The sequence below is a fragment of the Girardinichthys multiradiatus genome, chromosome 23, assembly GCF_021462225.1.
Source record: "Girardinichthys multiradiatus isolate DD_20200921_A chromosome 23, DD_fGirMul_XY1, whole genome shotgun sequence".
Classification (NCBI taxonomy): domain Eukaryota; kingdom Metazoa; phylum Chordata; class Actinopteri; order Cyprinodontiformes; family Goodeidae; genus Girardinichthys; species Girardinichthys multiradiatus.
Genome location: NC_061815.1, coordinates 41,109,869 through 41,121,082, shown reverse-complemented (window position 1 = coordinate 41,121,082; position 11,214 = coordinate 41,109,869). Strand labels below are relative to the sequence as shown.

The following is an 11,214-nucleotide window of genomic DNA, read 5'->3' as shown; positions in this document are numbered from 1 at the left end:
CTGGAAGGATATATGGCCTTTCAGAGACTTGTATGTTTTTTCAGGTTCCAACCACAAAAGCCATTGTATTAAAATTGTTGTGTGATAGACCAACATAAAGTAGTGCGTAAAAATTATCAGTCACCTGAACTGCAAGGAGCAGCAGCGAGATCAGGGGTAATGTGGAGGTTTAAAACAGGGTTCGTTTAAAAAAATAATTATTGAAGTCTTATTTTACTGTTGGTTTTAAATAGGATTTGCATTAGTATTTTTAAAGGGTGACTGCTTAAACCCTGACTAGAGACAGGGCCTGCAAATTAGCCTTTGGCAAGACAGCATAGACAGGACATGGTTTATTTTAAATATAACATTGTTTTATGTGTCATCCCTGATCAAATTATATTTAGAATAAATAAAGCTAATATTTCAAGCTTTGAACACTGTATTGGGGAACTTTTCAAATTATCATCTGAAAAATGGAAGGTCTATGGGACAACTGTAATCTAGCCAAGTTATCCATCTAAACTGGCTGGGCAAGGACAGCATTAATCAGAGAAACTGTAAAGAGACCTATGGTGGCTCAGAAGGAGATCTAGAAATCCACAGGTCAGGTGGGAGAATCTGTTGACATGACAGCTATGACTCTTACAATCCACAAATCTAGCTTTTATCCAATAGTGGTTTGAAGAAAGCCCTCAACAGTTCCTGCTTAAAGTTTACTACAAGCTATTTAGGAGACACAGCAAATAAATGTAAGGAGGTGCTGTGGTCAGAGGAGGCCTGGCCTACATGCTAATAATTAAATGTGGAGGAAAACTAGCACCCCCGACTGGATAGTGCCCCTCCTGGGGACTCCATAATTCTGCTGGAATAATGTGTAGGACCATGTGCTCCGCATCTATTGTCGATGCTGCCGTCCGTAGCTGCTGCCGTAAGGTCTGCGGTGCCTGTTGCGGCGGCAATCCCCGAACCCGGTGGTGGACACCGGCAGTAAGGAACGCTGTCAAGCTGAAGAAGGAGTCCTATCGGCTGTGGTTGGCTTGTGGGACTCCTGAGGCGGCTGACGGGTACCGTGGGGCCAAGCGTGCTGCGGCCCGGGCGGTGGCAGAGGCAAAAACCCGGACGTGGGAGGAGTTCGGTGAGGCCATGGAGAAGGACTACTGGTTGGCCCCGAAGCGATTCTGGCAAACCGTCCGGCACCTCAGGAGGGGGAAACAGTGCTTCGCCAACACTGTTTATAGTGGGGGTGGGGAGCTGCTGACCTCGACTGGGGACATTATCAGGCGGTGGAAGGAGTACTTCGAGGATCTCCTCAATCCTGCCATCACGCATTCCCTGGTGGAAACAGAGGCTGGGGACTCGGGGTTGGACTCTTTCATTACCCAGGCTGAAGTCACCGAGGTGGTTAAAAAGCTCCACGGTGGCAGGGCTTCGGGGGGGGATGAGATCCGCCCTGAGTACCTCAAGTCTCTGGATGTTGTGGGGCTGTCATGGTTGACACGCCTCTTCAACATTGCGTGATGGTCGGGGACAGTGCCTCTGGACTGGCAGAGTGGGGTGGTGGTCCCCCTTCTTAAGAAGGGTGACCGGAGGGTGTGTTCCAACTACAGCGGGATCCACACTCCTGGATTGAGCAATCCCTTTTAGAATTGAGGAAGTAGGAGGGAGGGGTTGGCTCAGCGGACAACGAAACTCCCTGGTAAGGCCTATGCCAGGGTATTGGAGAGGAGAGTCCGTCCAATAGTCGAACCTCGGCTTCAGGAGGAGCAGTGTGGACCAGCTCTATACCATCTACAGGGTGCTCGAGGGTTCATGGGAGTTTGCCCAACCAGTTCACATGTGTTTTGTGGATCTGGAGAAAGCATTCGACTGTGTCCCTTGTGATGCCCTGTGGGGGGGTGCTCCAGGAGTATGGAATCGGTGGCCCTTTACTAGGGGCCATCCGGTCTCTGTACAAGCGGAGCAGGAGTTTGGTCCGCATTGCCGGCACTAAGTCGGATCTGTTCCCAGTGCATGTTGGACTCCGGCAGGGCTGCCCTTTGTCACCGGTCCTGTTCATAACTTTTATGGACAGGATTTCTAGGCGCAGCCAAGGGCCGGAGGGGGTCTGGTTTGGGGACCAGAGGATTTCGTCTCTTCTTTTTGCAGATGACGTGGTCCTGCTGGCCCCCTCTAGCCAAGACCTACAGCATGCACTGGGGCGGTTCGCAGCCGAGTGTGAAGCGGCTGGGATGAAGATCAGCTCCTCCTAGTCCAAAGCCATGGTTCTCGACCGGAAAAGGGTGGCTTGTCCTCTTCAGGTTGGAGGGGAGTTCCTGCCTCAAGTGGAGGAGTTTAAGTATCTCGGGGTCTTGTTCACGAGTGAGGGAAGAATGGAGCGGGAGATCGACAGATGGATTGGTGCGGCTGCCACAGTAATGGGGGCGCTGTGCCAGTCCGTTGTGGTGAAAAGAGAGCTGAGCCGAAAAGCGAAGCTCTCGATTTACCAGTCGGTCTACGTTCCTACCCTCACCTGTGGCCATGAAAGTTGGGTCATGGCCACTTTGGATGGCTGAAATGAGCTTCCTCCGTAGAGTGGCCTGGCACTCCCTTAGAGATAGGGTGAGGAGCTCGGCCATCCGGGAGGGGCTTGGAGTAGAGCCGCTGCTCCTCCACATCGAGAGGAACCAGTTGAGGTGGCTCGGGCATCATACCTGTCAAGTTTTGGATTTGAAAATAAGGGAAGTTTTCTGGGAACCGCTGTGAGCCATCCCACTACCCCGACCAAGCTCCAGTATCCCTTGCATTTTAGCACAGGTGTACAAGATATCTAAAATAACCACTTGTCAACCACTAACAGACTACATTAAGCCTACCTTTGTTGACACTGAATGCTGTGGACATTCCTATGTTATAACAGAGCCTAAATGAAACACAAAAGGGGTTCAAGCACATTTATTTATTTAACACATTTTCAGTTTATATATACATTGCTTGTCTTTAGGTTAAACATTTACATTTTGTCTTCATTACACATTTTATTTAAATTTCTCATGTTCACTCAGGTTCACTCTGGCATTCACTAAAGACTTATTATACAAATTTGTTGTAGCCTTTGCATCCTTTAAGACTAGTTTGAATGGAGTGTATTTGTGGCCTGGGCCAGAGTGGTTGATTTTACATGACTGTAAAGCACAAACCGTGCTGTTGTCTAATGCCATCCTATTCTCTGTAACAATCTTTCTTACCATACTGAACACTCTTTCAGAACTGGCATTGCTGTGGGGAATGCATAGTAAAGCCTTCATTAATCTTAGCAGCTCACTGAACCTCACATCTTTCCCTACCAGTCCCCAGAATCTGTCAGTTTTGTCTTCTTGTGGGAGATGCTTGCTATCTGTCACCTGGTAGTCAATGAGTTCCTCTCTCAGCCTATCCTCACTCAAGCTCAACTGAGGGAAAAGGGACCCTAGCCTTGCCACTGTAATGTAAAACAAGTGTTTGACTGAACATTGCAGATCTAAACCATGCAATATTCATTTATTAATTTAATCAATGAGGAACTGACTCTAACATCTACCTGTCCCTGGAGTAATGTCAAGGCGAGCAGCAGGGTCCAGCACTTTCATGTCCTTCAGGAGTGGATGGTCAAGAGGAAAGGAGGAGAACATCTTCTGAAGCACTGCTTCATAGAATCTTCTCACAGATCTACAACAGCATAAGAGTAAAAACAGCATAAGAGTAAACAAAAAACACTACAGCCTATAATCTCATACTGTGAAAAGATGATATAATTAAATAACTGCTGGGTAATATACTCACTGAAAGATGTTCTTCTCCGCTGACACAGGGAGCTCTTTCCTTGCCATGAATGCCTTTGTTTCTGCTCCTATAAAGAGCTCTTCGTCAGCCAACTGATGTCCTTCTCCATACTCCACCTCCTTGAGAGGTACACCCATGATGGCCCTGGCTGGTATGAGGAACCCCAGGATCCTCTTGATCAGCCTGCACATCTCCTCTTCAAGTCTGTGAATCTGCACGGCCTCTGACTGAAGAAAATATAATTGGTCACACTGTAATAAAAAGGCTACAATAAGAACAACCATATTTAATTCATCCAATATGATTGACACCCACCTGGAAGACAATATTAAATTCATATAAAGGCTTAAGGGCAGCACTCAGGAACATGAAGTAAGCCTTCACGATTGGATCACGCAGATGGCTTGCTAGATCGCGCACTTTGGCACTCCTCTCCACCTCCTCATGACTGTTAAAGTGGGCCTACATATGGACACAGGGTGGCAATTCATGGTTAAAATGGAAATCTAGCATAATTAACTGTGTATATATCTGCTGGAGTTACCATCCTTACCTGCAGTGCATCCCACTGGTTCAACACTCTCTGGATACAGGTTAGCAGACTCAGCCATCTGGTGCTGCAGTACCTGAGGAGCTTCAGGTGGTCTGAATCAGTGAAATCTACAAACCCTTTGTAGAGTTCACATCTTTTTGCACTGAAAGATAGAAAAATGTTTATAAGAATATTAACTGCAGACCTAGAAAAAATAGAAGTCCTATTTAATTTATTAGCATCTACCTTTTATCAAAGTGGGTGTATATCCCCACCAGGATGTCTTCCACCGGTACCTGGGCTGCTCTGGTGCCACAGCCAGTGGCCAGCTGTGCCAGGTGGCAGATGCAGCCGAGGTCCTGGACGTGGGGCTGGCTCTGTTTCAGTCTGCTGATAACAGAGTTGTGTCTGCCTTTCATGACGCTCGCATTATCAGAGTTAAAGGCTATCAGGTTCTCCCATGGGATGCCCCTTTTTCTATGGATAACAGAAAGAAATGCCATAAAACCTATTAGACAAAACGTATGGTTATAATTACAAGCAAACTATTACACACGTCAACAACACAGTGGAGTTCCCTTACCTTAGTGCTTCACTCAGTTTTTCATACAGATTTTCTGCATTTCCCACGTTGCATACAGGCATCTCCATGAATCTTGTAACGACCTGCAGAGTGGCCTCATTGTAGAGTCTAGTTAGGATGACAAATTCTTTATTTCCTTTTCTGTTGTTCGATTCGTCGCACATCACAGAAAATGGCTGAGATCGGCATGTTTTGGCCAACTCGTCATCTAGCTCTGTTGCTATGGCACCTGTTGAGAGAGCCCAGTAATTAAAATTAGCTAATCATTACCCTACAATATGCATACGGGACATTATTAAATAGGCATATGCGTACACAATACTCATACTTAATTTGACTCAGCTTACCTTTGATGAGTTGGGTAGCCTTGGTTTTTCCCGCCGAGAATATCCGTGCGATAGCAGAGTCCGGGAACATTTCAGCTACACACTTATTGAAGTCATCACAGAAGTTGAAAGCAACATTGTTTTTGGCACACAGCATTGCCATTTTAACCTCCGCATTTATGACCTGGTCTGCCTCGGTGGTATTTCTAGTCACAAATGTTGACATCGCCTGGGCATGTTTCTGTGCCTCTAGCCAGCGCTTGTGCTTGGTCGATTTTTCATGCTGACTGATGTCGTTCCTTTAGTGGGAGACACTAAAATCGCAGTTACAAATCTTACAGAACGCGTGAATGTGCCCCATCCTGCTCTTCTTTATAAAAGAAAATTCGCTGTCCCATTTTTCAAGATATTTGCACGATGTCTTTCTCTTTCTGGCAGGAATGCCTTCCCTTTCGTCACATCTATCCATTTCTCTCCTTTGTTGTTCCAGGTTTGTTCTTGCCGTCGGCACTAATATCGCGACAACTGCCACCCAGGCTACTGCAGGTGGCAGTTCTCGCGAGGCTAGTGACAGAATTCAGAGAAAGAAGCAGAGGAATGTTTTTTTATTATTATATTGTAATACGGGAGATTTACGGGAGAATACTAATACGGGAGGACGGCGGGAAAGAGGTTAAAATACGGTAGTTTCCCGGCCAAAACGGGAGACTTGACAGCTATATCGGGCATCTATACCGGATGCCTCCTGGACGCCTTCCTCGGGAGGTGTTCCGGGCACGTCCCACCGGGAGGAGGCCCAGGGGATGGCCTAGGACACGCTGGAGGGACTATGTCTCTCGGCTGGCCTGGGAACGCCTTTGGCTCCCCCCGGAGGAGCTGGAGGAGGTGCCTGGGGAGAGGGACATCTGGGCATCTCTGCTGAGTCTGCTGCCCCCACGACCCGGTCCCGATAAAGCGGAAGACGACGAGTACGAGGAAATCTAGCACTATATTTCATCCTAAACACCATCACTACTTTGAAATGTGGTGGTAGCAGTATCATGCTTTGGGGATGCTTTTATTCCGTGCTAAAAGGGAATATTTGATGGGACATGGATTGAGCTGAATACAGGGAAAAAACACACCAGAGGCCATAAGACTGGAGACTAGGGAAGAGGTTCAAGTTCCAACATAACAGGGACCCTAAACATATATCCTCAGTTACAATGGATTGATAGCATAATATATGGCCTAGTCAAAGTCCAGACCTAAATCCATTTAAGAATCTGTGGCAATGTTTAAAAATGCATGTTTACACATGCTCTGCCTCTAATCTGACTACGTTTGAGCTCTCTCAAAGAAGAGTGGACAGAAATTGACTTTGTAAACAGCTTTGAGACGACGAGTTGGGAATTTGCCTTAAATGGATAAAATTGAATTGAATTGAACTGAATTGAAATTTTAGTCCCTAGATACAGGTCAAGACCTCAAAAGAGTTGCAGCTTTTACTGGAAGTAACGATTTTTCTATGAAGTATTGACTCAACGTTCATGCCATACTTTTCAGTTTTTTTTATTTGCAAAAGAAAATGTGAAGTCATCTTTTCCTCCCACTTCAAAATTATGCACTACTTAGTGTTGTTACTTCACATAAAATCCCAATAAAAATACAATAAATTTGTTTGGTTGTATCATAATGAAATGTGAAAGCGTTTGAGGGATATGAGTAGATTCGTAAGGAACCTCAGTTGAATTTGGTTTTATTCAGATAATCAATGGATCTTTGAAAGAACACATTAATTTCTCCTCTTAAAGGCACTTTTGCTTTGAGGAGGCTTCTTTACTGTAAGAGGAATACCTTCTATGTTTGACCCCAAGTTGACTCATGAGGACTACCTTTGGTTAAGCAACATCCCGACTAGTTTGCATCATATAATGAAACAAGTTTTGCAAACAGCATTCTGATCCCTTGAGCAGAAAATCCATTAGTCATGTACAAACAAGAAAGGGGCATGTTTAAAGTTTTCTGTATGTTAACTCAAGAAGAACAAGAATTTTATTTATGAGAAAAAGCTGACACATTTTCCTGAGTAATTCTTTGGAAAGCCGCTCTCTTCCCTTCTCTGATTTTTGTCCACATTCCATTAACTTCTTTCTCCCCCTGCTATAAATATCCCTCATGTCAGCCGATAGCAAGGGGCTTAAAGTATGGTCGGAAAAAAGGAAAAAGGAAAGGGTGGTGAGTAGAGATAGATGGGGGGCAAGTGAGGAAACAGTGGGGGAGCTTGGGGCTTTTGCGGGGGTTTAAAATAAATGAAACCAGGTGTGTTGTGGGACCAGTGGGGGGCGGCATGTGTGTGTGAATCTATGAGATGTTGTGCCTGTGATTTGGACAGATTTGGGATTCTGGTATTTTGGCCACAGACCGGGAATTTGCAACCTGGGGGGTCAGGCAGAAGGGTGGAGGGTGGCAGTGCAGGGGGCCAGAGGGGGGGTAAGAAGGGGCTGTCCTACTCCCGTCTCTACCTCCCTCCCTCGTTCCTTCGCTCGTCTCCTCTCTCCCTCCCTTTGCATGTGTTCATCTGCTCCAGCTGTCGGTCTCCCCAGTCACTCTCTCAGGGTCATACAGGCAGCAGTTAACGGGATCACTTCTGAATGCCAACTCATCCGGGACGATCACAGCCAGCAGACGGACACCAGTCAGAGGGAGGCTTGAACACAGAAGACCCATTGGAAAAGATTCACCCGTGAGTTTTACTGCATTTCAATGGTTCCTTACACACATAAAAGGTAGATGTCATATCAGACCCAGAGCTGGTGGGTGACTGATGAAGTCCACATGCTTTTTAAGAAGAAATAAAGGAGGTGAGATGTACCTCTTTCCCAGCTTTCTGGCACAGGCTATACACGTCACAGTTACACGACTGTCAGTTGCGGTTGCTGTCTGCTCCGCTCCCCCAGCTGCACTTGGCTCCCTCACTTGAGCCAGGATAACGTGGCTGTGTAGTTTACTTGTTGCCTCAGACCGTAGCAGGGGGCTAGACAGGAAGACAGGCAGTGAGTCACAACACAGGACATGTTTTACGGTGCTGTATATTGCAAAATCCTCCCATCTCATCCCATAACTCAATTTCACCTACGGACACTAGAGAAACGATGGGGAGAAATGAAACTTCTGGGAGATAAACAGGTGCCAACAAAGCTCTGAACTTTGACAACGCCTCTCTGCTGTTTGACAGTATGTTGCTATGAATCAGGTGGGATTATAGAAGTGGACTGTTCCTGTAAACACAGCCAAACTTCTTGTTTGCAAATGTTCAAACATCAGGAGTGACCAGCATCTTGTTTCTTAATAGGTCTGACCTTTAAATCATTCAGGTACAGCATGGGCTGGTATGATGTTCTTGCTATATGATAATGTTGGGTAAAAATACCACGGCATACTGACATAAACGCTGAAATTTAAAACAAAAACGTATGGCGTTATCTAATCGTGTTATTTTAAAACAGGCAAGCATAGATTTATACTATCTCTGCTAATTATAGTTTTAAGTAACTCAATGTAGGTTTTTGTTTTGTAAAAAATAGATTAGATTAGATTTTTTAAAACCTTTTTTCACCTGCACGGTGGCGCAGTTGGTAGCACTGTTGCCTTGCAGCAAGAAGGTCCTGGGTTTGATTCCTGGCCTGGGGTCTTTCTGCATGGAGTTTGCATGTTCTCCCCGTGCATGCGTGGGTTCTCACCGGGTACTCCGGCTTCCTCCCACAGTCCAAAGACATGCCTGTTAGGTTAATTGGTAACTCTAAATTGACCTTAGGTGTATGAATGAGTGTGTGCGTGGTTGTTTGTGTGTTGCCCTGCGATGGACTGGCGATCTGTCCAGGGTGTACCCTGCCTCTCGCCCATAGACTGCTGGAGATAGGCACCAGCTCCCCCACGACCCACTATGGAATAAGCGGTAGAAAATGACTGACTGACTTCTTTCACCGTTAATGTGACCTTTACCTTGTACACCTCAGTTGAAAAACAAATCTCTTAGGTGTAAGACATGAAGCTATAACAAATTTAAACCAGTACTATGCTGAAGTATTTTCTTCATTTTCTAGCAGCTTTTTTCAGTTTGGCAAATCCTAACTTGGCATTATTTGCCAACTCTTCCTTCCAAAAACGCTCCAGATCTCTCAGAATGCGAGGGCATCCATTGTGCACATTTCTTTTTTAGATCTCATCAGAGATCTTGAATTTGATTCCGGTCGGGGCTCTGCCTGGGTTGTTCCAAAACTTGAGTCTTCCTCTGCTATTACTTTTCATCTTCAGCTTCTTGGCAGGAGCCTGAAGGTTTTGTACCAACACTGACTGTTCATAATTCCATCTAGCCTTATTAAAGCTCCAGTTCCAGCTGAGAAACAGCTCTAAAGCATGATGCTCCCATCACCATGCTTCACTGTGGGTATGGTTTTCTTCAGGTGATGTGCAGTGTTATTTCTCTGCCAAAACGTTCAGGCTTGGTTTCATCAGATAATGATACGTTTTCCCACATGATTTCAGGAAACTTCAAATGTCTTTTAGCAAACTTTAGCAAGCTTTGGCCTTTTGAAATCATGTTCAGCTCTTGGTAATGCGACTGTTGTGCCATATTTTCCTCACTTCATCCCTGTGTCCCATTAGTTATGAAATGCCTGAGAACGTTTGACAATCAGATCCTTCTGATGCTTTGGAAGCTCTCAGTAGATCATGCCTTTTACTGGGAGATGTCAGGTAAAGCCTGCCAGGCCCACTGAAGATTGTTTGTGGGCGCTTTAATTGATGGCAGGTTTGTTCCAACTCCTATTTAACACAAGTTTGAACGTGGAAGTTAATTTTGAACATCCCCATATCTAGAAGATGGCTCACTGCAATGCAACCAGATCATTGTGTATTTTTGTCTATTTCAAGTGTATTTTAAGTCACAAAAAAGGTGGAAAATATTGTAAAATTATTTATCATGGTGAAATGTTTTTACATGGCAAAACTCGGACATTTTTTTATCTGCTGTATTTAATAAACAACCCAAATTTGTCCTACTTGTAAGCCAACCAGCTGACTAAGTGTGCAGCAACAGGTGACAAAAAAACTTCAGTTATTTAGAAAACCTTGGTGTAAGCTCCCAAACTCAAGATGAAGACATAACAGGCAGCTTAGTAAAGAACCAGTTTTAAATTAGTTGGTTAGGGTTTTTGTTACTAGTAAATTATCACAAAGACAACATTTATTCCCACATCTTTAATTCAATTAATTAAAAATAACAGCAAGGGGATTTCCACAGAGCCATCAGCTGAAGGTTGTTCTTTGTCACGTCTTTGATGGATTATTTTACTTTTCTCAAAGACACAATTTTCTCACACAGGTAATCTGCTGTAGATCGTTTTCCATGACTGACACGTATTTTGTCTTCTCTAAAGTGTCCTAATTTCCTAAATACAATGTCTGCTATTTATTTTCATGGTCAGTTACAAAGTCTGGACAGAAAAAGCTGTAAAAGTCCAAAAACAAACTTTTGAAGACCTTTAGGAAGCTTTTAAAAAATATGAATTAGGTCTAGGTTCTTGAAAGCAAAGTATGAAGAAATAATGGAGTGATTAGCAACCTTTGCATAGTAGGGGATGTGAGATGGAGACCCCCTGGTTGGAGGTTCACAGGGTCACATCCACATTTGAATCTGAGCTCTGACTGCTCTACGCCGCACAAGTCCAGCTGTCTGTGCTCCAACAAATGCCCACCTTGCAGTTTGTACTCCCCCACTACCCCTTGGTATATGCATGTGTGGTCTAGCTGTGTCTTGTTTGTCTAGATGCCCCTGTGGTTGTTTTTAGAGCTGCCCTGAAGCTTTTGGTTGTAAATGTGGGCTGACTGTTTATCTAAATAGCTCTTCTGGAAATGTGTGAAGCCCTGACATTTAGAAATAACAGATTTCTTGAATTTATTTGTGTGAATACAACAATTATTTTGTGGACAGTAATAAGCCTGTGTTGTTG

At 44.8% G+C, this 11,214-nt stretch overlaps 2 protein-coding genes across 2 annotated transcripts in view; one reads left to right on the top strand and one right to left on the bottom strand.

Moving 5' to 3' along the window:
• Positions 1–3,527: 3,527 nt before the first annotated feature.
• LOC124860093 lies at positions 3,528–5,511 on the bottom strand. Its single transcript, XM_047353068.1, has 8 exons — positions 5,451–5,511; positions 5,243–5,405; positions 4,896–5,124; positions 4,559–4,789; positions 4,334–4,475; positions 4,096–4,242; positions 3,781–4,007; positions 3,528–3,666 (listed from the first exon to the last, which is right to left on the bottom strand). Exons 2-8 carry the CDS (start codon positions 5,382–5,384, stop codon positions 3,528–3,530), a joined length of 1,257 nt encoding a protein of 418 aa, XP_047209024.1. The 5' UTR covers positions 5,385–5,405; positions 5,451–5,511.
• Positions 5,512–7,756: 2,245 nt separating this feature from the next.
• efemp2a (EGF containing fibulin extracellular matrix protein 2a) overlaps positions 7,757–11,214 on the top strand; it is a 29,966-nt gene continuing 26,508 nt past the window's right edge. The window contains exon 1 of the mRNA XM_047354494.1: positions 7,757–7,946. The gene's annotated coding sequence lies outside the window, so the exon portion shown is untranslated. The remainder of the gene's footprint in view (positions 7,947–11,214) is intronic.